Raw genomic sequence first — 23,267 nt, 5'->3', positions numbered from 1 at the left:
CTACGCAGAGCTTGGTTAAAATCAGACGCTAACCTAGACAGCCCGAGGACGAAAGCATCGAAGACAAGTTACAGGAGAAAATCTCGTCACTTACTGCGGAGCTGGAGAAACTAAACCCCAATATGCGAGCAATAGAGCGCTTAGAGGTAGTCGAAGCACGGCTCACAGCTACCCAGAAGGATTACGATAACTCTAAAGCAGTCTACGAGGCTGCGAAGGATGCCTTTGACGAGGTGAAGACCAAACGTTTCGAGCTATTCGATAAAGCGTTTGTCCACATCCGAGAGCAGATCTCGCACGTCTACAAGGACTTAACGCGATCCGATCAGTACCCGCTCGGCGGCCAGGCCTACCTCGATATTGAAGAGGACACAGACAAGCCTTATCTCTCGGGGATCAAATACCACGCCATGCCGCCGCTCAAGCGTTTCCGTGACATGGAGCATCTGTCGGGAGGTGAGAAGACGATGGCGGCGCTCGCGCTACTCTTCGCCATCCACAGCTACCAACCTAGCCCCTTCTTTGTGCTCGACGAGGTGGATGCCGCGCTCGACAATGCCAACGTTGACAAGATCAAGAACTACATTCGCGAGCACGCAGGGCCCGGCATGCAGTTCATTGTCATCAGTCTGAAGACCGGCCTGTTCCAGGACAGCGAGAGCCTCGTCGGCGTGTACAGAGACCAGGAAGTGAACAGCTCACGAACGCTAACCCTTGATGTAAGTATCCATTTACACAATTTCTTATCGATCTATAGGGAGATCATACGTGCTAACTCACCTCTCCTAGCTACGCAAATACGTGTAATACCCAAGTTTATTCTACAGGAAAACAGGTGCTTCTATAGGGAAGGGCGGCGTGTCACGAGGGACGGCTTCATGATATGGGTAATGATAAGCAGGTGCTGGTGGTTATGGCGCACCCCGAGTCGTGGCAAACATTAAATCACCAGGCTCGCCATACGCTACTATTGTTGAAGATACCTTTGACGGTTTTGCTTGGAGTGAAAATAGACTCCAGATATTTGTTTGTATCACAGAACCTTTTATTTTTCTTCGGGGCAATGTAGATATACCATTCACACGGGAAATGCTTCAGTTTTCACGTTTGCCAGAAAAGAGGACACCTATTAGACTTTAATTTGCAATGCGATTGTTGCTAACCCTTTTTTTTTGGACGCCCGCCCGTCCAGGTCTACCTGAGAAAAGACCCATGCAATGCTATGCTACACACACCTCCTGTATAATAAGGGTATCGCGATTACGAAAGACCGCACTCCCCTTTCAGTCCCTTCCCCGACCCCGCTTGACCTCGTACGTATGGACATAGACGTATCACCGTCGCCCATGCTTAAACATCCTCAAACTGCATATCATCGTCATCCTCACTGTCGCCACCGTTGGCCGGCTCCTCGATTCTCGCCTTCTTGGCCGGCCTGTCAGAAGCGGGAGTATCCGCAGTACTAGTGGGACCGCTCGACGCAGCTCGCTTCTCGCCTATGGAGCTGACATTCGCAGAGATGTCCACAAACTCCTCGCCTCCGCTCTCGGCATCCTCGTCGTCCTCGTCGTCTTCTTCCTCTGCCGCACGTCGGGCAGCCTCCTCCTGGGACCTCTGCAGGGACTTGTATAGCTCGTCCATTTCTTGTTCGTGAGCAGCGTCATTAATGGAGGCTTCGGGCTTCTTGGTGTCGACATCGTCGATCTTGGCTGCCTTGGCGGAGTTGGAACTTCCGGAATATGATATTCCGCTAACGGTGCTAGTAGTATGCCAGGAAGGCAGGGCATTCTGCAGAGCAAGCTTCTCTTTCTGAGTGCGCGCAGCCTCCTTCTCAGCTTCGGTAGGCCCGTCCATGTCGGTAATGTCGACCTCGATCTTCTGAGGGCCGGTATTTGCCATACCCTTAACGGAAGTAGGCTTGGCATTCGGGAGGGCGATAGATTCGGCAGCCTCATTACCTTTTGGACGTATAACGGGAAGAGATGCGGCGCGAGCGGTGTCGAAGTCGAACTCGGGAATAGTGACCTGATCAAGCTTCGGTAGCACGTCTAGGATGAACTTGAGCTGATTGTTTAGTCGAGTGGACAATTCGTGGCCACCCGCTTGTCGCTCGGGGTCGAAATCCAGAATACTACCGCATTTATGGCACATGAAACCTCGTATAGGATCCATGTTGTCGAGGACCTCCATCTGAGTCCATTCCGATCCACAACGCTTACAGAAGTAGACCTTCTTCTCTGCTTGAGGTACAGCATCTCCTTGGACCTTTTTGTCGAGTAAGAAGGTTCTGTACTTGATGGCGTCGATGGCCTGTCGATAATCGATGTAGTAGTAAGTGCGGGTGACAGGCTTCTCTTTGCCCGCTACCAGCTCTGGACGAGAGTGGCTACAGTAATAGCTATCAGTTCCGTTGGATAAACAGTGAGCTATTGTGATGGACATACGAACGCAAGAAGTGATCTTCTCTAAGTCTGCTGTAGGACTTGTTTAGATCCTTCGGGTTTAATGCCATGAGGTAAGATAAGTCACTATCCTTCACGGTCGTGTGAAGGACGAGAGCATCGACAATGAGAATCAACCTTCTCTCGTCAGGGCCGGTGTAGAAGGCGCGCGCGACAGTGCGCACCAAGTTCTGGGCCAGATCCATGGTGACGATAAATGAAGATGTTAATTTAGGTAGAGGGGCGCAAAAGTTGATATTCCTAAGGTTGATGTGAGGGAGGGCGAGGTAACAAAGAAAGGTCGGTCGAATGGATGATGGCAGAGGGATTATAGCGGCAAACCAATGGTACCTTTCTCAAAAAAGGATATTGCAGGCAGTTTCCATCGTTTTGTCAACTGTCGGCTTGAGCAGGTGAATCGGATTTTGGTTGACAAAGCGAAAGGCTATGCGACGCTCCGTCAAGGAAGACGACGGCTACAAATCGGCATGCTGAGTTACTAGTATCGCGTCGGCCGAAACGATCTAATTTGGAATCGGAGTCGGAGTCGAAATTTGAATGGGAATGTGCTTGGTCCTGGCGACTTTTCGGTATTTTCTAAGCGAATGATGATGAGGTTAAAAGTTACAAAGTTGAATACAAAAGTTTGGTTTGACAATTGGAACAATCATTTGGAAATCCAGTTGCTCACTTGCTCTTGTTGCTCCCCGGTAATGACCCATAATAATCTTAGGTAATACATATCCATCTCATTAGAGACTTCCGGTACTTTCTTTGTCCGGTTCCGCTGTTCTTTTTTTAATCCAGGCTATCCAAGGCTAAACTCAAATTGACGTCACGTAACTCTAGATGTATATCCAGCCTGTGTACCTAATGACTTAATTCTTTCGGAAGATTTCAGGTATATTCTCCAAATTCCAATGACAGTTAAATATGGATGTATGAGTATGTATACATGGGTAGGTACATATAGGCAAAGCGGCTACATACCAAATACAAAGTTTGACGTTCCGTCGTAAGGTACATATATTTGTATTGCTCTGAACCTTCAAATATTCCCATATCTATTTCCGCTAGTAAGACATTTTTTGAATACTCGCTTCATGTAGCATCACTACTCGCCATTTTCATGTGCAAGGATTATGTCGTAGTTAACAGCAAAGCGCAAGCACGATGCTCCTTCAATTCCCTATCATTTATCTATTACCTACTCATATTGACCCCGACGAGTTGCCAGAGTGGGAGAGCAAAATACCTACCTTAACCTACGATATCAACGAGGCCGATGTCATACTTGGGAAGATAGCTAACAGAGAAAGGGCTAAGTTCGAACTAAGGCGCAGGAAGATTCTAACCGAAGACGTTCCTTCAGCATCGGACTCCTCCTCGGGCTCATATGGTCCACCACTAAAGCGTAGGAAACTCTCGGGTTCATCATCTCCAGAATCCACATATAGTTCTAAGCAAGGGGTTGTCCATGATAGGGATGGGAGCCCCGATGATGGTACGGGTGTTCGTGTCCCGGTCGGTCAGAAGGGTCAGATGGTCGGCAGCATAGACACGGAAGATGATAAATCAATTATCAAAGTCGTCAAATTGGCATGGTTCATCGACTGCTTAGCTCAAGAGTCCATCCTTCCGATAGATGACTACCTGATATACCGGGGCCGTAAGACGCAGAATGTGACCAATGAGCCTCCCCTGAACCCCAATGATGTTCTCCAACGCGCGATGCACGAAGGCGGGAACGAGCGGCCTACTTCAAGAGGAGAATCGGCTCAACATTTACGGACCTTGGGTAATGTGAAGCGCCCTGCCTTGATTCAAGAGTCGACTTCGGAACATGAAGACCGTTCGCAGATGCCCCCAATTCCCGACTACCTACACACCCCTTATTCTTGTCAACGTCCGACCCCCTTTACTCCACCCAACAAATCTTTCATCGAGGAACTATACAAGGTTCGAACACTCAGACAACTCAAAAACGACGAAATAGGTGTCAGAGCCTACTCTACAAGCATTGCATCTCTATCGGCTTACCCATATCTCATCTCCAAGCCAAGTGGTAGGTGTCTTATGTCAATGTTTAAGCCATTCCCATCTGACTTGTATGTACAGAAATAGCTAGGCTCCCTGGGTGCAGTGATAAGATTGCCGAACTCTATCGGCAATGGAAAGCAAATGGCTGTCTAGAAGAGGTTGAAGCCGCCAAAGCAGACCCGAAGATGTCGGTGCTCCAAGATTTCTACAACATATGGGGCGTTGCAGCGACGACCTCTCAAGAGTTCTACAAGAAAGGGTGGCGAGATCGTGATCACATCGTTGAATACGGTTGGGACAGCCTAACACGAGTCCAACAGATCGGCCTTAAGTACTACGATGAATTGCAGGAGAAGATTCCCCGTTCCGAAGTCGAAGGAATCGGACGGACCATCCTAGGCCACACAAATAAACTCTGCAAAGGCTTTCAGATGGTTATTGTCGGCGGCTACCGAAGAGGCAAGACGGAAAGTGGTGATGTCGACGTAATCCTCAGTCATCCGGAAGAGAGCGTCACTTCCAACTTCATAGTCGAAATTGTTAATAGTCTGGAGAAGGAAAAATACATCACTCACACGCTGACCATGAGCACGAAGAATAGCGAGCGAGGGCAAACTCCGGTGTCATGGAAGGGACAGAATCGCAAGGCAGGTGCCGGTTTCGACACGCTTGACAAGGCGCTTGTGGTATGGCAGAACCCGCACTGGGATAAGAAGGCGTCGTCGAAAAACCCAAACCCCCACCGCAGAGTCGACATCATCATCAGTCCCTGGGTGACGGCGGGCTGTGCAGTTATTGGCTGGACTGGTGCTACCACATTCGAAAGAGACCTGAGAAGATATTGCAGGCATGTAAAGGGCCTGAAGTTTGATAGTAGCGGTGTCCGCAGTCGGACAGACGGAAGCTGGGTGGATCTCGAGAGCGACGCCAACGGCCCAGCCCCGGATATGCTGACAGCGGAGAGGAGGGTCTTTGAGCGGTTAAGCTTAGAGTGGCGTCCGCCGGAAGAAAGGTGTACGGGATGAATTCGTTTATTAAACTCAGGATAATGTTTTGTATCATAAATGAGAAATGAGACCATGATACGAACTACACAGACCCGACTCTATTGTCAAATCGTTAACCAGCCTTGATTATTATACATTCCTCCCTAACATTTCTCACACAACCTCAATGGAAGGAATTTTCACGTTCCCCGCCTTACTATACATAATTATATCTATCGTCGTCAAGAAAAAGAAAGCACCGGATATTGGTACCGATCCTCAATTCAGACATGCAAACACGGATTCGGTATTACTCATGAATCCCCTTAGTCACATCCTCGTTCCCATTCACAACTTTGACTCTGGCGCCCTTCGCATTTCCTCGCCCCCACCACTCCTCACCAATATCCAATCTCCAACATCCTGGTAAAACACCTCCTTCCCGGGCTCGGCATGCAGCTGGTGAAACCAGCCCTCGTATGCCTTGAACGTGCCGTCCTCCAACTTCTGCCTCTCCCACCACTCCTTTACCCTATCGAAACTGGTCACCATGTCCGCCGTGCCGTGCGCGAGGAACACGGACTTAACGTGCGGCCGCAGCTTAAGCTTCCCCGCGGACAGGAACTCGGCGCGGTCGATCATGGCGGCCAAGCCCTCGAGGGTGCCCGTGTTGTGCATAAGCGGATCGTCCGCGATGTTCTTCTGCACTTCCGTATCCCTAGACAGGTGCTCCGGGGGTACCGGCTTGAATAGGTGGAAGTTTGGCACGACGTGGGCGGCGAGGCGGCCGCTCTTAACCGGGGTTTTAGTCAGCCGAAAAAGATTCTTCATATTTCAAATATATATATATATTTATATACAAAAGAACATGAAAATAAAGATAAAATGTAACCTACAGCAATAGTCAACCAAGAAGGCTGGAACTCAGGCGCGAAGCCCAGAAACGGCGCCTCAAGAATGAAGCCTCTAATCTTAGCAGTGATATCGTCGTACTCGGGCGTGCTAGCGAAAGTAAGCACCTCGCCGCCGCCCATAGAGTGGCCCAGCATAAACACCGGGACGTCGCCGTCGCCGTCCCCGCCACCGAAAACCTTAGCCCGGATGAAGGCGGCGATGTCGGATAGCACGGTGGCCGTGGGTCCCGTGCGACCCTTGTCGGCGGGCCGGCGCACGCTCCGGCCCCAGCCGCGCTGGTCGAAGCCGTAGACGGCGACGCCGCGGCGCGCGAGCGTCGGGAAGAAGTCGTAGTACCGGTCCACGTGGTCGCTGAATCCGTGGATGACGATCAGCTTGGCTTTTGGAGGGCCGGATGGCTGGGGTTTTGGTTGGGTTGTTAGTATGTTTTTTCGATAGAGGACCGAGGTACGGTAAGACTGCTTTGCCGAGGTAGGTATGTAGGCAGGTAGCAAAAGGAGTTTACATGGTGGACGAGGAGAGCGGGTGAACTTACAAACCAGGACTTGGTGTGGAGGGTTACGTCATCGACTTTGACGGTGCCTTCGACGACTTGAATGTCTGCCATTTTGGGGAGTATATTGCTATTTGATCTGGTAGGATATTTATAGAAATTGATGATGGCGGTAAGATGATGTGCTTGGGGGTGTTTTATATCGTAGCCTTATGTCGGGGTAATATGGAACGATAGTACGCTAAGTTAGATTTGATATATATAAAGCTCTGCTCCAACAGGACTGTATGTTTGATGAGATCGTATTTCCTCGAATGAGAGCCAATTACGAAAGATCCTACCTGGCCTTTTTTGAAGATTCACCGAGGTAAGGTGAATGTGTAAACTGTAAGTTAGTATGGTAAGTTATGAAGCTAAGCTGAAGAAGATGAAATTGTGGGGTTCAGGGATGCCTAGGTAGCTCCTAGGTAGCTCCAACGTACCTGTCCAGCTGGCTTAAAGCGCTAATCTTTTAGCTTCGTGCGGCTCCGCAGCGGATAGATCGTGGTTCCGTTTTCATAAACGCGGAGAGACTACAGCTCCGCCGACTAATTCAATGTACTTGTAAAATCAAAAACCCAATAAAAATGAGGTGTCAGCTGTGTTGTTCACATCGTTTCTTGCTCAATGTCGAATTAAACAAGTCGAGCGCCCCAGCTCATGCCCCCCCGATGAGTTCTAAACCATAGGCCAGTAAATCCACCAGGGCTCGTACCTAAGCGTAACATTTACACGAATTCAGGAAACATTCCAAATAACGAATAATACCGAAGGCGTCACTTAGAGTACAATTCAAAACCTGTATTTGTTGTGCCGTTAGATTCTACATATCACCACCGTGCCAAACCTTCCCCTATTCTATCCGAGAGACCCGTGGACTTTCCCTCCGAGTCCAACTTTATCATGTCGTAGGTATCGAGTGGAGTTCTGGACTCAATTATTCTACATATACAACGTCCATTCATCGCCCTGAATACCTCGCCTGTTTTCCCCGTCGTGACTTATGTCCTTTCTAAGAACCTATAAACCAGGTCGACCAACGACCTTTTGCAAGATCCCGAGAACACATGAGAGAAAACTAAAAACGAGCCCTTCCCCTTTTTTGTTTCATGTAGAGTGTGCTATGTCGAAAGTGTGATTATTACTTCTCCGACTTTTGTCTCACAGCTTCCTCTTCTTCCTCACCAAGCTCTTCCTCATCCGCTTCTTCGAGCTCCTCTTCAAGGATCTCGGATTCCGTGAGCTCCTTTGCCTTGGAAGGAACATCACCTCCGCTCATCTGCCATTCCATCAGCCTGGTGAATTCGCTGTGGGGATTCGAGCTAAGCTCCTCGTACGATCCGACTTCGGCAACCGTGCCTTTGCTGGATAGTACAATAAGCTTGTCTGATCTCTTGATGGTTGAAAGTCGATGAGCAATAGAGATGGTAGTCCGTCGGCGACCCTTGAGCAATGCCGCTAGTGCTAGATTGACAGCCGTCTCCGATTCTGCGTCGAGGGCTGAGGTGGCTTCATCCAAAATGAGAATATCCGGATCCTTGATAAGGGCTCGCGCAATGGCAATACGTTGCTTCTGCCCGCCGGAGAGTTGTGCACCTCTAGGGCCAACCTGAGTCTCGAGGCCTTGCGGGAAGTCGCCGATGAACCCACAGTTTGCTTTTTGCGCAGCTGTCACTATTTCAGACCTAGTAGCATCTGGCTTCCCGTACGCGATGTTTTCGGCCACAGTACCCGAGAATAGCACCGGCTCCTGTGACACCATGCCGATACGGCGCCGTAAAGATTTGGCATTCATCTTGGCTATGTCCACGCCATTGATGCTGATGGAACCTTCGGTAGGATCGTAGAATCTTAAGAGTAGGGATGATACCGTCGACTTTCCACCACCCGAGGGACCAACAATGCATACGTTAGTTCCCGAGGGTATCTCAAAGTTTAGGCCGTTGAAGATTGTAACAGCAGGACGAGTAGGATAGGCGAATGAGACGTTTTCAAACTTGATAGGACCCTGTGCCGATGTGACCTTGATGCCCTTGGTCGTGGAAATGCCTGTGTTACGATCTTGAAGTTCGAAGATCCGCGTAGCTGCACCGACGCCTTTCATCAGTTCCGAGTAGAAGTTGGCGACACCGAACAATCCGCCACCCGCCCAGAATGCGTACATGACGAATGTAGTCAGGTCACCAGTAGTCATTATACCATCTCTTACAAGGTTTCCGCCGAACCAGAGCAAGCCGATTATCGTCATATTGCCCATCCACGATGTTCCGGAGAAGTAAGACGCGTCGTAAATAGATTGCTTCTTTCCAAGCTCGAAAACCTTCCTCACCTGGGTGTTGTACCGACGGACCTCTTGAGCCTCACCGGCAAAAGCCTGGCTTGTCTTGACATTTCCCAGCCGTTCTTCCGCAATCTTGGTCAATGTTCCTAGGTTCTGCTGCATCTTACGGCTCAGTTTTCGGATGATACGAGAGTAGATGAAAGAAGCGCTGCCGATAAAAGGGGCGGCAACCAATATGACGGCAGTCAGGCTAGGGCTAATCCAGGCCATCAAGGCGAGTCCCGAAACGCTATTCACGAGAGACCGCAAACCATCCGAAACGTTCTGCGTAATACTCTTGCCCACGACGATGGTGTCGGTTCCGAGTCGAGAGATGAGATCACCAACCCTGTTCGCGTCGAAGAACTCGGCGTCCTGGCTATACGTCTTTCTAAAAAGCTGCGCACGCAGGCGTGTAACAACTCTCTCGCCGATAATACGAAGCAGTACGATACGGCCGAAGTTAGCGCACGCGCCGACGGTGAGAGCTAGAGCGAAGGCACCGAAGAATTGGTAAAGCGATAGGCCGAAGATTTCCGTCTCCTCCAATGATTTCGACGTAGCTAGATTCATGACCTTGCCGACAACGAGAGGGAGAGAGATGAAGAGGGATGAGGAAGTGAGAAGCAAGATGACGGCAATGGCGAGATTCCTAGCCTCCGGCTTTGCGATCTTGATGAGGCGCCAGATCTCGCTGAATTGCCATGACTTCTTGTAATCTTTCCCATCGTGGGAGAGACGAGCTCGTAGGTTGATTTGGGCCGCTTTGGTAGCCTTGTCGCTCTTCTCGAAGCCCTCGTAGGTCTGCGTGCCGTCTTCCACAGCCTTTGCCGCTTCTGATGCAATAGCCCCAACTTCCTCTTTCTGAATACTCGGCTTTGTCGCAATCTGATTCTCTCGGCGGGACGCCTGACTCGTAGACAAATACCTTAATACACCAATTGGGGATCGCCATCGCGAGGTCGCCGCCGACAATGGTGGTGAAATAGAAGTAAAGCCGAGGGGGCTCGGAGAAAAGCCTGGTGGGGTTTGCGATCGGATGAGATGAGGGGAGGTCGAAGAGTTGTGGAGGGGAGATTGAGAGGAGATTTCCGGGGTATTTAGCGATCTCGGTATGGTGGATAGCTCGTTACGAGGCAAGACGATAAGTTGTTGAGGGAGCTGGCGAGGTCGGTTTGCGATGGCGGCACTGCGCTGTGGGAAGCTTCCCATCATAGCGCGACCCAACGCCCGCGAAGCCATCTTGAGCGCTTTATTCTCCTTGCCTCCTCATCGATCGGTGTAAAATCTTGCCCTTGCGCACGATCGCACCATCGATGCGAAGCTGACTTGAGCTTCACCCTGATTGCGCCGTGCAGCTTTAGTTGGCGATTTTCTCCTCGTGGAATAAAGAAAAAAAAATGAATATGTAGGAATGCCGTCATCCACTAAACGCGAGCAACGCCGAACCGAATAATTCCACTAAGCCTCATATGTGAATAACTTTATATCCAGGATTAAGTGCTTACCTGATTAGCTGATTTCATGTACTTAGTAAGCAGCTTAACGTGTGTATCTACATAAGTGCCTAGGTACTTAGATATATATGTTTTTAGTTCAAGGTTATTAGCAATAGCCCTATGATGTCCATATATTGAACCTTTTCGCGTATTTGCCTGAATAGACAGGCTAGTTAAATTACCTGTCAACACCGGCTGAGTTCTGAGACCGTCTATAAATAAATCACTATATGGAAATTTCATATGGACGATGTACGTGGACGTCAGTTTCATCACTCGAAGGTCCTTAAACAAGACGCCCCTTACAACATCGTGATTGTCCCGATAAAAACCGAGACCTTGGTATCACCTTTCACATTGAAATATGTTAGATCTGTTCGGCCAACACGTCTGCTCTCCATTGATATAATGTAGATATAATGTACAAAATTAGAAGATGACCGTGGTTCATTCGCATCGATTACCTATAGCAGAAGCTACTACAGCAAGTAGAGATAGACAGCGTATCATTGAAGGATGAAGAAAACTGGAGTAGCTGGAGTAACCCCGATACGAGGCTATAGAAAGATGACCTGACCCAGAACGCCAAGATTGCTGCTATTGTACAATGGCTAACTCCTGTTCATCCGTGTATGTCTTCGAAGACACGCATGCCTAGACTCCATGGAGGCCAACTCTGGCAAATTTGAGCGCCAATTTAGGAACCGCCACTATCCCTCCGAAGCATCTCAGCCACGTCCGAATCGATGCCATCGTCTTCGCCAAGGTCCGGGAAGCCATCGGCCTCATCGATCTTACGTTTCTTAGATCCATTAGTCGTAGTAGGTACCGATTTGAACTGCAGACCTAGGACAGAAGGGGCTCCTGTGGTTTTTGTTTCGGGTTGTGCAAGAGTCTCGCGGGTTTCCGTTTCGCCAAATGAATCGGGTTGCTCTGAATGCTCGGGTTCCATCGAGGGTGGCGTGAGAGCTTCGACTTCAGGCCTCTCAGGCTCCGTGTCTGGTTGGTCATTTGAAGCGGTGCCCGGCAAGAAAGGCTCGTCATCTGGAAGCCCAGCCATGATAGCCCTCTCGACTTCTGTCTTTTTGTCTTCCACCTCCATTCTTCGGGTCACGAACGTCTCTAGCTGATTCTCTTCAGCCACTAGCGCATTCCTATTAGTATCTAAGACCTTCTGGAGCGCTACGACAAGCTCGCGACGGGCTTTGACGCATTGCTCTACGGCCCCTTCAGCTTGAGCTAGCGTTTTGAGCAACCCGCTCAAACGAGCGGCATACACAGGAGCAGAAGGGGCGGTGCTATTCGGACCCAGCAACTTGTCATACTCCTGATTGGCAGAGTTGGCTGTGGTCCTCATGCCCAGAAGCAGCTTCGTGACATTCTGTTGAGGAGTGGTCAAAGGGGCTAGCTCTGCTGGAATGGTTGCAGCAGATCCGAAAATGGAACCACCAAGCCCAGCTTTAGCAGTACCGCGGACCTGATTGATTTCTGGATGACTATCTTAGCATAATGCCCTATTCAATTGTGGAAGAAATATGACCCTACCATGAATACGGGTGTCTATAGCCTCTAAGATGGGCTTCTCGAAAATTTCGCGGTCTTTCCAGACATCGACAACCCGTTGGATTCTGTTTTGAATATCCGTGGAAGCACCCTTGTAAGCAGTTGCGACAGCTTCCGCGATGACAGGGGAGAATGCGAGAACAAAATCCTCTTTGTGACGGGCTTTAGTCTGTTGAGCAACCTCTGCGAAATCGTTTAGTCTTGGCTATGTATAGTAATACCAGCTTAAACAATGCTTGGAAGAGTAAGGCGATAGGAAAAACGTACCATTGGCAAGGTATATGAGGTTTAATCGCTTGTGACTTGTTGAGTCCTTCAGTCGTTGTAGCCATAGCTGAACAGTTCGATCTGCGTGACGTCTGGCACCCGGCAAACATGTCAGTGAAGATCTACAGGGCTTTGCGAAATGCGCATTTGCATGCGCCCAGGTTTGCCTACCTATGGAACATAATCCATTGGGCTTGCGTCACAATGCTGTCTGCCGCTTCGGACAGAGCAGACAGCTTAGCTAGCACGGCATCGTCGGTGTAGGCCATGGTTGCGGTTGTAATTGCGGATGAAGCTTGAGTGGTGAATATGTGTTGTGTTGTTTTGTTTGTTCTGTTCTGTTCTGTGTTGAATTGAATTGAATTGAGTTGAGCCGAGCTGGATTGAACCGAATTGGCTTCAATTGGGCTTGTTGTAGAGTTGGCGTATATTTACTTGAATTTTGTCGTCAAATCAATCTACAGTTGGCAGAGTTGGCTACCAGGTATTCATATTGAGTCGCGGTAGAAGTTTTAAGATGCTGTCAAGATGTTGTTGTCAAGAAGCTTCCCAGGTGTTTAATCTAGTCTACCAGGGAAAGTGACTCGAGTTCAGCAGGCGCAAGGCTGGCGATGTGCTTGTTTCCACTGTTTGCAACCTTGGAATATCTAGTAGCTACCAGTTCTTATGTAGAAAGGTGATCGCGGTAGGTGAAATTTATCAAATTGAGTTGAGAGATGGGAAAGTGTTAAGTCGTCTTAGTGTTTTTGAGGCACGTGATCAAGGATCGATCAGAACCTTGAAGGTTGTCCATTGGTAAATGACGGGCAGGTCCGGGGTGCGTGTACCTAGGTACCTAATCCAAGTAAACGCAGACATACAGTGCACATTGGCTTCATAAATGCACAAAATGCACGGTATGATCCACTTGTGCAAGCTTGGAAGCAACTGTAATCTGTACTTCGCGTACCTGAGAGGCTGCTACGCACTTGCAGCTTAAGCCCTTGTAATTGAATCTGACCTTGCTTTCAAGGTTGCGACGGTACCTCAAACAAAAACAGCATCTGGATACCATATTTCAACCGATTTGAAATTCTCTACAAACCATTTTCCCTCAACCACTCCTGCCATTAAAGCTAACTCCACCACCATCTCGTCAACATGGCAGACAGATTCCCGTCCTTAGACGACTTCGATTCCGGTGGTAAGTAAATCTATATATCCCCTAATCCTACTCGAGAATTCTTGTTTTCGTCCTTTACCATGGATGCGCTAACTCTGGACCCTTCTTAGCCCAAACCGAGATCCAAGATGTTGGCGAGCCGTCAGCCGATGATTTCCTTGCTCGCGAGCGCGCCCTTCTAGGCGACGACGCAACACAATTCACAACTGGCAACGAATCTGCTGCTTTAGCAGATCCCTCGTCTGATGATCTGTTGGGTGGAGGCGGTGAGACTGCTCAGTTTGAGAGCGCATTCCCGGACATCAACACTTCTAACGAGGTTAGTGATGCCTCAAGTTCCGAGGTCGCTATGGAAAGATCATATTCTAACCCCCAATAATAGCAAGTCGCACCAGGAGGTACCATTACTGGCCCTTCCGTCAACTACAACTCAGGCTATGGTGCTTTTGTTGCTGAAGAGGAGGAACCTGAAGTTATCAAGCAATGGCGCGAGAAGCGAGACGCCGCCAACGCTAAACGAGCCGAGCAGCTGGCCGCCCAGAAGGCCGAGACCATCAAGGATGCGCAGCAGAACATCGACGACTTCTATGAGAACTACAACACCAAGAAGGAGAAGACAATCGCACAGACTCGCAAGGACGCAGAGCAATTCTTAGCAAGCCGAGACGACACTACTTCCGGTGGCACCAGCTGGGAGCGCATTTCCAAATTGGTTGACGTGAGTGGCAAGGGCCAGAAGGGCGGTGCTAGTGGTTCAGGAAAGGAACGATTCCGCGAGTTGTTGATGAGCTTGCGCAAAGACGAGAAGGCTCCCGGAGCTGAAGGATATTAAGCCTATTTTCACCGACTGCCCACTTCCTACGTAGTGCTCTTGGTCACCTAGGGGCATGATTAACGGAGTCTGCCGGTTGATTGGCTCCTATCGACGGCAGCCCATGGCAGACCATTGCCAATATTGGTTGTACTTAGATAACACTTTCACACTCAGGTAAATAAGCAGGCATTGTAGGGCCTTTTCTGTGCCTAGGGGCGTAATTGGACTGATTTCAACAACTGCGGGATCCCTCCCTAAACTGGCATTATATTCATGAAGCTAATGGGACCAAGAATCCTTAAGAATTTGTGTTTAAAGACTGTCTATTCATCGGCCTAATAGGACACTTGGGCCGGCCTCTCGTCTCTTGTCCTTGAAAGGGCATCATTCTTCCATCTCAAGTTCTCTGGTCTAGTTCTTGCCAAACCATGTGTTGTAGCCCAAGGCCTTGCGTCCCACCATGTATAGGGAGGCTGTTATCGTTGTCAGATTGCGCCATAAATGATATTGATTTCAAGAACGAACCTCCCATTGTTCCCCAAAGGAGGGTGTAGTATGGAATTAGTAGGTAGTTGCTTGTGGGGGCCTGCGTTATATTCGGTTAATCGAGGGCATGTCGGAACAGGCCTAATTCAAATCGGGTACGTACGATCTTCCAGATTCGAGTGTGCTGGCGGTAGGCTTGCTGGTACATCCTCTGCTTCTGAGGCACCCTGTTGGGGGCGTCGACTAATCTGTATGTCTAGTTAGCACAGGTTGAGGACGCTTCACTAGTTCGCTCGTGAGGGCATTTGAGCCCGCGGTAAGTCGAGAAAGCCACTGGCGTTGAGATGGACCGCCTTGCTAGTATCGGAATCTAATGTTCGCACGTACCCCATGTTTGCTGTAGGTTGAGAGGAGCTCGAAAATTGGTTATGGATGCGTTCGAAAGGATGGAGAGCTGTTGTCGAAGACTTGAATGTGAAGCGATTTGACGATCGAATGATTGGACATTCGGGTATCCAATACCACTAGCAGGTAAGACTATTTCTATATGACTAAGCGTAGAAACTTCGGGTAAATTTTGCGATAGCCGGCCTAGCGGCTCAGGTACTTTGGACCTTTATGCCTTGGATGTGGAGCCAGGGTCCGCTACTAAAGTAAAAGTTCATATGTAAAAGTTCATATGTCAGAAAGATTCAACTTTTATTAATCTCGCTGTCTTCACTTCGACCTACATTTTAGGCTTTCCACAACCGGGTCAACCTACCTAGAATGTCGATTACGTGTAAGTAATGCGACTAGCGAGAATAATACTTCGAGATGTGAAGCCAAAGCATTTCGCCCTCCATCCTCGGTTCCTGCTCCCGTTTCGACATTCTCGGCTAGACAGGAGAGTTGCTTGGTTATCTGCTGGATGGGCAGGAGAAAATGCCCAGTGCTACTCTTCGGCGACATTTTTGAACGAGTCAGAGAACCCTGTCGATGTGCTCCTATCAGAACTATCCGACGACCACCAACCGACACAGATAGGACAGAAGCTACCTACGCAGCCGAACTTTGACCAACTAATTCAAAAGTCAGAATCGTTCAGAAAATGGGCAGCATTATTGTCAGACCCCTTCCGTCTTGCTATTGAGTCTGACTTTTACCGACTTGGACCAGCGAAGAAATGGCCGAGACGGTTGTTGGTGGACACGTTCAAGCATCGTGGTGATCTCGCTTTATGGAGCTGCCTTTTGAATTTTCAGAAGAGAGTCAACGGTGATCCCGGCGTTAGGCACGTCTGGAAGGCCCTTTGGGGGCGAAAGACACTATACGATGTAAAGAGTCCGCTTGCACCTGTATTCTGGCAAACAATCCTGGATGCTGCGGTGAGATCGGAGGACGTAAAATTCTTAGAGTATGTATGGATCTACAGCGAATGGATGTACGACCTACATGGCGTAAGATGGCCACAACTCTACTCGACCGTGCTATCGCATTTCCTTCGAACACACCAACACCATCAGGCCTTGCAATGGCAATTGCGGCTCAACCCGAATTTCTATCCCGGCGCGGAGGAGTTTGCGCGCTTGATCAAGCAGTTTGCAGATGATCCGGAACTTTACCATCCCCCTACGCTTGAATCACTTTACGTCGTAAATCCTGATCATCGGCTGTACGATACTATTATACCGCATTTGTATAACTTGGGTGCTTCCCAATTAGCAGCAAAGTGGCGACGAATTTGCATTCGACATGACGATATACCCTCGGCGCTTGTACCTGTTCGACCATTTCTGAGATTCCTGCAGGGATATTTCCCACGCGCATCGCTCCACCCTAGCGAATCGCTCCACTTTAGCGAATCTGTTGTTTTCAACCCTAGTGTTGAATCCGTAGAAGATGCTGCACATATCGAACTCTCACGAGAATTTGTCAATCGTGTGCACGGCGGGACCTTTGGCATCAGTGTCAAGAACTACAACGACAATTTAGGGGCCAAGTGGCTAGCTAGCTCCTGGGTCAGTTTGGATGCTGCCATATCGACAATCGCAGCTCTAGGTATTGAACAAATCGGCCCACTGTCGTTGCAATCGATTGCCTTAAGAGAAGGAACATCAAAGGGTGTCTTGAGCCGTATCGAGCAGCTGAAGGAGCAGGGGATCTCGATCGTCGATTCAAGCTATCTGAGACTTGTGCTCTTTTTAGCTAGGATGAGAGATGACGAGCTTTTACTCGATCTCCTAAACTGCGACCTTCATCCAGACGTGTTTGATGATCATGAGCTCCTAGCACAGCTCATCGTCTCCACAGCCAATTCGGGAGATTGGCAGACTCATCGGGTTGTACTAGCTTCAAGGCTCGTTGCGTTGAAAGAATTCAGTCGAGAAGCGACCAACGCACTCGCTCGCGCTTACGTATTACGAAGAGATCGACAGGGGCTCTCTACACTGCTTACTGATATGAAGGCCATGGAAATCGTGGTCAATGAAGATGCAACCAATCTCATATTCGACAGTCTCGTTACCGAAGCCAAGTCTACTTACCTTTCCGAGAAGTCTCTCTACTTCTATCTACCTATTTGCCGACAGCTGGCATCCATGGAAATCCCCGCGCCTGTTCGTTGTTGGAGGAAGATTCTGTTTTGTCTTGCTCGGCAAGCAAGGCTGGACGAGCTAGAAAAGACCTGCGTCGAGTTAGTGGATATATTCACCTCTCCGCACTCATCACGTCCTGGCTTTACCCCCGTACACCCAGAGAACATACCGGAGCCCATAAAAAAACCACTATCTGGTGTCGAGAACCTCTTGGGTGTTTACATTCCCGTAGACCTACCAACGCGCACACCACTCCACCCACTACACCAAATATTCGAAGATAAGCTGATTGGGACTATTGTACGTTACTCATTTTACACCTTCTCAAAACAACAGAGCGAGATAGCCCTAGGCTTGCAGATACATCGCCAGCAACCCGGAGGATTTAATGGTGGCCGGGCCATTAGACTGCTACGGTTACTTCACGATCGAGGCCTATTCTTTCATAAAAAGCATCTCGTCACTGCGGTTAAGTTACGTCTCGTCACTTTCTACGGTCCTGGTTATCCGGCGAAGAAAATCCACCAGCTTGCTCGAGCCAGGAATGTCCTAAGCCTATCGAAAATGAAGTCGTTTTTAGACGAAGCTTGGGGAGAAGAGTTTCTCCCGCCGGTTGAGGTCCTCCAAGCGGAGATTGAGACTCTTGGCCGGAAGATGATGTTAAAAGATAGGGAGTACCTACGGCGTATGGGAAAGACGACGCCACGACTTCATGTCGTTCTATGACTCTAGCTACACTACGTATATATGATAGCATAGATATGCCTACTCATTCGCATGGGATGTGAATTTTAGGGGCATATATCTAAGATGAAATTAAAATTTAAATAAACCCATTTAGTACATAGATGTTTCTCGTTGACGCCTCCTATGCCAGCGATAAGTCGCCCGACATCTAGTTCGACTGGCCCGAACACACGAATCGAGCCATGTTTTATCATACCGTACTTCCTACATAGTTTTCTAACGTATAACAAAAAAAAAAAAGAAACACAGCCTCGTCAGCCTCCATCGCCGCTATCGCCGCCACCCCGACCACGATTCTTAGGTTTTAAGACGAGAAGTATTATGGCGCCGACGATGAGTAACACGAGGAGTAGTATGAGCTTGCGCTTGGTAGTCTTCTTCTGGTAGCCGGCGGCGACGACGAGCTCGCGATCGGCGCCCTTTACGTCAGCGGCCATGCGCTCGACGTTGTAATCGATACGGTCGAGCATAGTGCCTTGGTCGATGACCATGGTCTGCAGGTCCCTGAACAAATCGGATAGCTCGATGATGCCCTGAGCGATATCTTCGATCTCTCGTTCGCGTTGCAGTATCACGGCGTCATTGCTGTGGAGTAATCTTTGCTGCGTCGTCTGCTGTAAGGCCGACTGAGAGTACGAGCGGTCGGCGTCGGATTCGAGAAGCGACGGATCGGCTGCGTAAGTGTTGCTGCTGGTCGCGCCGCCGAGGGGCGTGGAGGATCGGTCGCCCCCCGGCGAGACAGCGCCTAGGCCGGACATGCCGCGAAGTTCTAACGTTCGGGTCAGTATCGAATGTCTAGGTTATGTCATCCGCGTTTATAAGCGGAAACTCACTCTTTAGATATGCGCTCTGCTTTTTCCTGAAACCGGCGCTTGCCTCTTGTACCCTCGCGGCGAGGCTTATTTGTATATTCTTGGCCATGGTCTCCTCGGCCCTCGTCATGGCGCCGCTCTGCTTGCCCTCGCGCACCATCTGCTCGACGCGCTGTATGCACCGGTGGCACTCGTGGAAGCTCTTGGTGATGTTCTGGGTCAGGCGCTCGATCTCGCCCTCCTCGGCCTTCTTGGCCTCCTCGTCGTTGAAGCCGGGCAGCACGTGCTTCTGATGCAGGCGCTCGAGGGTCTGCGACTTGCGGGCCACGTCGGCGAGGAGATCGGACACCTCGTCGTTGATGTCGGCCCAGCGCGGGGGCAGCAGGTCCATCTCGATCACGGCGTCGCCATCGTCGTGGTAGTCGCCGCCCGACAGCAGCCCTTGCTGGTCCTCGGAGGCGGCGCTGCCGCTACCGCGACCGAATTCCGAGAAGCCATTTCCGACGCCGCCGCCGCCGCTGGGGCCGGGGCCGTACCGAGTCTTCTTGGCCGGGTGGTGGGCATAGGATTGGCGGTAGGATATGTATCTGTACGAGTTTCATCTTTCGGTTAGAGCGTCGACGGATGATTACGAGCAATCGGAGGAGGTGGGCAGGTTTGTTATGAGAGAGCGATGGTTGTTGGCTTACAGGTTGGTGCGGTCTCGCCACATGGCGGACGCGAATAGAAGGGATGAACACCCTCACCTTGGCTGCTCCGGAACTAATTGAAGAGATCCGGTAGAGGAATTGGGTATTTGGGTCTGTGTATGGAGCACAAGACGTTCTAACTAACAACAGAGAAGAATATATATCGTTAGTAATCTGGCGATAAGCGAGCGACAGGACAAGTGGTCGTTGCTATCAGTTCAATCATGGATAACAAATATGTATGTAATTCGTAAGTAATTGCCAGCTCCTTAACGGCTGACGTAGCTTCGACCAATCTATGCGACAAAAGCCTCCTTTTTCGGGTTACGTGGTTACACGGCTTATTTCATACATGCCTTAACCTAATATGTGGTTATATAGGTTCGATTGGCATTTAAACGGAAACGTGCTTTTACCTAGGTAATCAACCTAGTGTTGCGGATAGACACAAGTCAGCCTAACGTGAGGCAATGAAGACAGCGTGAGCAAAGCTTGGCGTAATAAGCACAAGCCATGCATCAGCTACGTGCATACACATCTATGTACTTATGTATATTATGCACTTATTAGCATGGCACCTGGGCTGTATTGGTACTTGATTTCCATGCATATATACTTGGGTAGCTAATTAAATCAACTTGGAAATGTTCTAGACGGATGCGTGTAGTTCGTGAAACTTAACAATTTATCGTAGGTCCAATGTCCATATCATGTTCGTAGACCTGTAGTCTTGTACATGTGTATATAGTACTTGTTATACTTGTATGTACTTGGGTAGGTATTTACATATCTTCATCAGGCGAAAAGAGGCGATAAATGATCGTTCTGTGATAGCCCAAGGCAAACAGGCCGGCTGCCTCGAAGCCAGACGACCCCTACCCCCCTAAAACGCTCGACCTTCCCCCCCCTTTAAAAAGCCCCCCGGAACATTGAAGGGTACTTTAAAGCTAGCAAGCCCCTCCACTCGTCCTTTTCTCCCCACTATTTTGAAATCCAGCCCTGCCTTGTTCTGTTTTGGTCTTCGTTAGTATTATTATTCTAAACTATTTTCAAAACCAGAGAAGGCCCTCTTCTTCCTCCTTGGCAACCTACATCTCTCGTGGTAACTGCGACAAACGACACCGACTCACATTCGTTCCTCTGCTGCGTCAAACAATCTCAAGCTACTCAATTCCTCGCATCACAGAAAGGAAAACAGCTCAATCATGGTCCGTATTGCTTAATGCTTTAGTCACCGCCAATCCAGAGACAGCCCCGCCGATGAGGGGCTCGAAAGGAGTTTGAAAATAGGACTCGCGCTGACCATAACCCTCTATCGCAGGCCGACTCACTTACCGAGGAACAGGTCTCCGAGTTTAAGGAGGCATTCTCTCTCTTTGTAAGTTCATTTCGAGAACATGATACATTATATCACCCAATATCAGTTACTCTACTGCCTCGTCGTCGATGACGTACCCGCTAACAGCTATGTAGGACAAAGATGGCGATGGTAAGTCGTCTTCTTACTACTAGACCTCAACCTGAACCTCGTAGCAATATCCTTTTTTAACCTCGACGATATACGCGAACAGCTGCGTCGTACTTTGTATCTTCGCGTTGATCAACGAGGTCGACTAATACCTATTCCCAGGACAAATCACCACTAAGGAACTAGGCACGGTCATGCGATCGCTGGGCCAAAATCCCTCCGAGTCTGAGCTACAGGACATGATTAACGAGGTCGATGCTGACAACAATGGAACCATCGACTTCCCTGGTGAGTTTATAGCTGCCTGGCGCAAGTCGCACTACTTTCCGAGACAAGGCTGACGTTCTTGTCGCATAGAGTTCTTGACCATGATGGCACGCAAGATGAAGGATACCGACTCCGAGGAAGAGATCCGAGAAGCCTTCAAGGTTCGAACACCTTATCCGACCAAAAGAAGACATAACCGCTTATACTGAAATAGGTTTTCGATCGTGATAACAACGGTTTCATCTCTGCTGCCGAGCTCCGCCACGTCATGACCTCCATTGGAGAGAAACTCACCGATGACGAGGTCGATGAGATGATCCGTGAGGCTGACCAGGACGGCGATGGCCGCATTGACTGTAAGGAGACTTGCAAGACTTATCAAGTCCTATCACTAACTTTCATACTACAGACAACGAGTTTGTCCAGTTAATGATGCAGAAATAGAATGGGAAAGGAACTTGTCGGACTTTCGCTAGCCTGTTGATCGCCATACCCACCTCTTATGTTGCGACGAAGTTTCCTTTTTTCTCTCGGGATTGTGCCCAATGGGACACTGTTGATTGAGTTGAAATTATCAATTCACGAGGTATACGCAAGAATGGTGTTAGGTTGGAAGACGGGTAGGATCTCCTCCACCAACGGCTGACTTGACAATACATTTCCCGATTAAAACATTCACACGGAAACATGAGCGTGACTCCATCTCTTACGAAGCTTCTACATGTATTGTCGCGTGAATATTACAGCTGTGCAATTTCAAGAAATAGAGCCTTATTCATTGCCACATTATCCTATCACTAGCCAATGCAGTAGTTCATATATCAAAATTGATCCCATAACAAATATTTTTCGAACCAACTTCAGTTTATGTAGTTAGTCATGTTGACATCTACACCAACTCTTAGGCTAGGCAAGCAAAGACAGCATAGCAAAGAAGGTCATTCCCTTACAGGGTACCTGTGTAAACATAAGGCTATGTTAGTTCAAATTTACAGTGAACCTCGATATGAATTCTTCTTACTCTCTCCAAGAGGTCGGTCGGGATATAAGTGAAATTATATTCTGTATGATGGCTGACATATCAATTCTTCCTAAGCCTAAATTCTGAGAGTGATGAACCAGGACCCAGTGTTATGGAATCACAGAATCGTGAGACACCATAGAAACTAACTCGGAAATCGGCACAGGTACACGAGGCATGCTTTTACAATATGTAACATAAGTTGTCAACCTTGCAGTTCATTACGCAGGTGCTTAGCTAGGTGTATATAGTCTACGACTATGAGTGTAGACCTTGTCATGATAGAAACAATTGTTTAAAATAGACATGGCAATATCTTAAAACAATAGTCTCGATTAAGCGTTATCAAATTTCACTTCTTGGAGTTATACGTGAGATATATTTAAAATACTACTTTAGTATGTATACTTATATGCCTAAGTTGAGCCTGATCAAAGTTTAGTTATTCTCTTTGGCATCGTTACCATTAAGATAATCTTTACATTAAGACACTCCTTTTTGATGATTACTACCGGTACTGCTTCGGCACATCGAAACAGCACGGCAATATATCAGGATATCTATAAAGTATACGCCTATTGAAGAGAAGGGAAGAAGGCATAGTATCAGTAGCATCCTTTGCTACCAAGCTTTAGCGACGTACATAATCGTTAACAATTTAT

General features: G+C 48.8%; 10 protein-coding genes across 10 annotated transcripts; 4 read left to right on the top strand and 6 right to left on the bottom strand.

Moving 5' to 3' along the window:
- Nucleotides 1–1,129: 1,129 nt before the first annotated feature.
- On the bottom strand, nucleotides 1,130–3,134 carry F4807DRAFT_441201 (uncharacterized protein). Its single transcript, XM_047999367.1, has 2 exons — nucleotides 2,445–3,134; nucleotides 1,130–2,386 (listed from the first exon to the last, which is right to left on the bottom strand). Exons 1-2 carry the CDS (start codon nucleotides 2,645–2,647, stop codon nucleotides 1,351–1,353), a joined length of 1,239 nt encoding a protein of 412 aa, XP_047850493.1. The 5' UTR covers nucleotides 2,648–3,134; the 3' UTR covers nucleotides 1,130–1,350.
- On the top strand, nucleotides 3,135–5,572 carry F4807DRAFT_441200 (Nucleotidyltransferase). Its single transcript, XM_047999366.1, has 2 exons — nucleotides 3,135–4,506; nucleotides 4,560–5,572. Exons 1-2 carry the CDS (start codon nucleotides 3,615–3,617, stop codon nucleotides 5,504–5,506), a joined length of 1,839 nt encoding a protein of 612 aa, XP_047850492.1. The 5' UTR covers nucleotides 3,135–3,614; the 3' UTR covers nucleotides 5,507–5,572.
- Nucleotides 5,573–7,332, bottom strand: F4807DRAFT_441198 (alpha/beta-hydrolase). The gene is made up of 4 exons (XM_047999365.1): nucleotides 7,217–7,332; nucleotides 6,918–7,158; nucleotides 6,364–6,780; nucleotides 5,573–6,259 (listed from the first exon to the last, which is right to left on the bottom strand). The coding sequence occupies exons 2-4, from the start codon at nucleotides 6,987–6,989 to the stop codon at nucleotides 5,816–5,818; spliced, it is 933 nt and encodes a 310-aa protein (XP_047850491.1). The 5' UTR covers nucleotides 6,990–7,158; nucleotides 7,217–7,332; the 3' UTR covers nucleotides 5,573–5,815.
- Nucleotides 7,333–7,448: 116 nt separating this feature from the next.
- Nucleotides 7,449–10,724, bottom strand: F4807DRAFT_441194 (uncharacterized protein). The gene has a single exon (XM_047999364.1). It carries the CDS (start codon nucleotides 10,474–10,476, stop codon nucleotides 8,056–8,058), a length of 2,421 nt encoding a protein of 806 aa, XP_047850490.1. The 5' UTR covers nucleotides 10,477–10,724; the 3' UTR covers nucleotides 7,449–8,055.
- A 133-nt stretch (nucleotides 10,725–10,857) lies between these two features.
- F4807DRAFT_441192 (DUF618-domain-containing protein) lies at nucleotides 10,858–13,253 on the bottom strand. Its single transcript, XM_047999363.1, has 4 exons — nucleotides 12,735–13,253; nucleotides 12,564–12,655; nucleotides 12,279–12,479; nucleotides 10,858–12,221 (listed from the first exon to the last, which is right to left on the bottom strand). Exons 1-4 carry the CDS (start codon nucleotides 12,830–12,832, stop codon nucleotides 11,431–11,433), a joined length of 1,182 nt encoding a protein of 393 aa, XP_047850489.1. The 5' UTR covers nucleotides 12,833–13,253; the 3' UTR covers nucleotides 10,858–11,430.
- Nucleotides 13,254–13,490: 237 nt separating this feature from the next.
- F4807DRAFT_441191 (clathrin light chain) lies at nucleotides 13,491–14,768 on the top strand. The gene is made up of 3 exons (XM_047999362.1): nucleotides 13,491–13,746; nucleotides 13,836–14,044; nucleotides 14,108–14,768. The coding sequence occupies exons 1-3, from the start codon at nucleotides 13,704–13,706 to the stop codon at nucleotides 14,555–14,557; spliced, it is 702 nt and encodes a 233-aa protein (XP_047850488.1). The 5' UTR covers nucleotides 13,491–13,703; the 3' UTR covers nucleotides 14,558–14,768.
- Nucleotides 14,769–15,526, bottom strand: F4807DRAFT_441189 (uncharacterized protein). Its single transcript, XM_047999361.1, has 4 exons — nucleotides 15,413–15,526; nucleotides 15,189–15,273; nucleotides 15,065–15,125; nucleotides 14,769–15,012 (listed from the first exon to the last, which is right to left on the bottom strand). Exons 1-4 carry the CDS (start codon nucleotides 15,415–15,417, stop codon nucleotides 14,951–14,953), a joined length of 213 nt encoding a protein of 70 aa, XP_047850487.1. The 5' UTR covers nucleotides 15,418–15,526; the 3' UTR covers nucleotides 14,769–14,950.
- A 127-nt stretch (nucleotides 15,527–15,653) lies between these two features.
- On the top strand, nucleotides 15,654–18,394 carry F4807DRAFT_441186 (uncharacterized protein). The gene has a single exon (XM_047999360.1). It carries the CDS (start codon nucleotides 15,814–15,816, stop codon nucleotides 18,325–18,327), a length of 2,514 nt encoding a protein of 837 aa, XP_047850486.1. The 5' UTR covers nucleotides 15,654–15,813; the 3' UTR covers nucleotides 18,328–18,394.
- On the bottom strand, nucleotides 18,395–20,105 carry F4807DRAFT_441183 (t-SNARE). The gene is made up of 3 exons (XM_047999359.1): nucleotides 19,850–20,105; nucleotides 19,182–19,747; nucleotides 18,395–19,117 (listed from the first exon to the last, which is right to left on the bottom strand). The coding sequence occupies exons 1-3, from the start codon at nucleotides 19,870–19,872 to the stop codon at nucleotides 18,603–18,605; spliced, it is 1,104 nt and encodes a 367-aa protein (XP_047850485.1). The 5' UTR covers nucleotides 19,873–20,105; the 3' UTR covers nucleotides 18,395–18,602.
- A 419-nt stretch (nucleotides 20,106–20,524) lies between these two features.
- F4807DRAFT_441182 (calmodulin) lies at nucleotides 20,525–22,680 on the top strand. Its single transcript, XM_047999358.1, has 7 exons — nucleotides 20,525–21,057; nucleotides 21,171–21,227; nucleotides 21,323–21,338; nucleotides 21,480–21,605; nucleotides 21,675–21,745; nucleotides 21,799–21,940; nucleotides 21,994–22,680. The coding sequence occupies exons 1-7, from the start codon at nucleotides 21,055–21,057 to the stop codon at nucleotides 22,026–22,028; spliced, it is 450 nt and encodes a 149-aa protein (XP_047850484.1). The 5' UTR covers nucleotides 20,525–21,054; the 3' UTR covers nucleotides 22,029–22,680.
- Nucleotides 22,681–23,267: the final 587 nt, after the last annotated feature.

The sequence above is a fragment of the Annulohypoxylon truncatum genome (assembly GCF_022578515.1).
Source record: "Annulohypoxylon truncatum strain CBS 140777 unplaced genomic scaffold F4807scaffold_38, whole genome shotgun sequence".
Lineage (NCBI taxonomy): Eukaryota > Fungi > Ascomycota > Sordariomycetes > Xylariales > Hypoxylaceae > Annulohypoxylon > Annulohypoxylon truncatum.
This window is presented reverse-complemented; position numbering and strand designations above follow the sequence as displayed.

Excerpts from the sequence above, each read along its gene's own strand:
- F4807DRAFT_441198 (XM_047999365.1), bottom strand. The coding sequence starts at position 6,989 with ATGGCAGACATTCAAGTCGTCGAAGGCACCGTCAAAGTCGATGACGTA. Across the intron at positions 6,781-6,917 it reads TCCACACCAAGTCCTGGTTT|CCATCCGGCCCTCCAAAAGC; the intron begins GTAAGTTCACCC and ends CCAAAACCCCAG. Across the intron at positions 6,260-6,363 it reads CTTCTTGGTTGACTATTGCT|AGCGGCCGCCTCGCCGCCCA; the intron begins GTAGGTTACATT and ends ACCCCGGTTAAG.
- F4807DRAFT_441191 (XM_047999362.1), top strand. The coding sequence starts at position 13,704 with ATGGCAGACAGATTCCCGTCCTTAGACGACTTCGATTCCGGTG. Across the intron at positions 13,747-13,835 it reads AGACGACTTCGATTCCGGTG|CCCAAACCGAGATCCAAGAT; the intron begins GTAAGTAAATCT and ends GACCCTTCTTAG. Across the intron at positions 14,045-14,107 it reads ACATCAACACTTCTAACGAG|CAAGTCGCACCAGGAGGTAC; the intron begins GTTAGTGATGCC and ends CCCCAATAATAG.
- F4807DRAFT_441200 (XM_047999366.1), top strand. The coding sequence starts at position 3,615 with ATGCTCCTTCAATTCCCTATCATTTATCTATTACCTACTCATATTGAC. Across the intron at positions 4,507-4,559 it reads TCTCATCTCCAAGCCAAGTG|AAATAGCTAGGCTCCCTGGG; the intron begins GTAGGTGTCTTA and ends TTGTATGTACAG.
- F4807DRAFT_441189 (XM_047999361.1), bottom strand. Across the intron at positions 15,126-15,188 it reads ACACTCGAATCTGGAAGATC|GCCCCCACAAGCAACTACCT; the intron begins GTACGTACCCGA and ends AATATAACGCAG. Across the intron at positions 15,013-15,064 it reads CCTTTGGGGAACAATGGGAG|CCTCCCTATACATGGTGGGA; the intron begins GTTCGTTCTTGA and ends CAACGATAACAG.
- F4807DRAFT_441194 (XM_047999364.1), bottom strand. The coding sequence starts at position 10,476 with ATGGCTTCGCGGGCGTTGGGTCGCGCTATGATGGGAAGCTTCCCACAG.
- F4807DRAFT_441182 (XM_047999358.1), top strand. Across the intron at positions 21,606-21,674 it reads TGGAACCATCGACTTCCCTG|AGTTCTTGACCATGATGGCA; the intron begins GTGAGTTTATAG and ends CTTGTCGCATAG. Across the intron at positions 21,941-21,993 it reads CGGCGATGGCCGCATTGACT|ACAACGAGTTTGTCCAGTTA; the intron begins GTAAGGAGACTT and ends TTCATACTACAG.
- F4807DRAFT_441183 (XM_047999359.1), bottom strand. The coding sequence starts at position 19,872 with ATGTGGCGAGACCGCACCAACCT. Across the intron at positions 19,748-19,849 it reads TGGCGAGACCGCACCAACCT|ATACATATCCTACCGCCAAT; the intron begins GTAAGCCAACAA and ends AAACTCGTACAG. Across the intron at positions 19,118-19,181 it reads GCAGAGCGCATATCTAAAGA|AACTTCGCGGCATGTCCGGC; the intron begins GTGAGTTTCCGC and ends CCCGAACGTTAG.
- F4807DRAFT_441192 (XM_047999363.1), bottom strand. The coding sequence starts at position 12,832 with ATGGCCTACACCGACGATGCCGTGCTAGCTAAGCTGTCTGCTCTGTCC. Across the intron at positions 12,656-12,734 it reads CAATGGATTATGTTCCATAG|ACGTCACGCAGATCGAACTG; the intron begins GTAGGCAAACCT and ends GCCGGGTGCCAG. Across the intron at positions 12,222-12,278 it reads TATAGACACCCGTATTCATG|AAATCAATCAGGTCCGCGGT; the intron begins GTAGGGTCATAT and ends ATAGTCATCCAG.
- F4807DRAFT_441201 (XM_047999367.1), bottom strand. The coding sequence starts at position 2,647 with ATGGATCTGGCCCAGAACTTGGTGCGCACTGTCGCGCGCGCCTTCTAC. Across the intron at positions 2,387-2,444 it reads GAAGATCACTTCTTGCGTTC|CCACTCTCGTCCAGAGCTGG; the intron begins GTATGTCCATCA and ends CTATTACTGTAG.
- F4807DRAFT_441186 (XM_047999360.1), top strand. The coding sequence starts at position 15,814 with ATGCGACTAGCGAGAATAATACTTCGAGATGTGAAGCCAAAGCATTTC.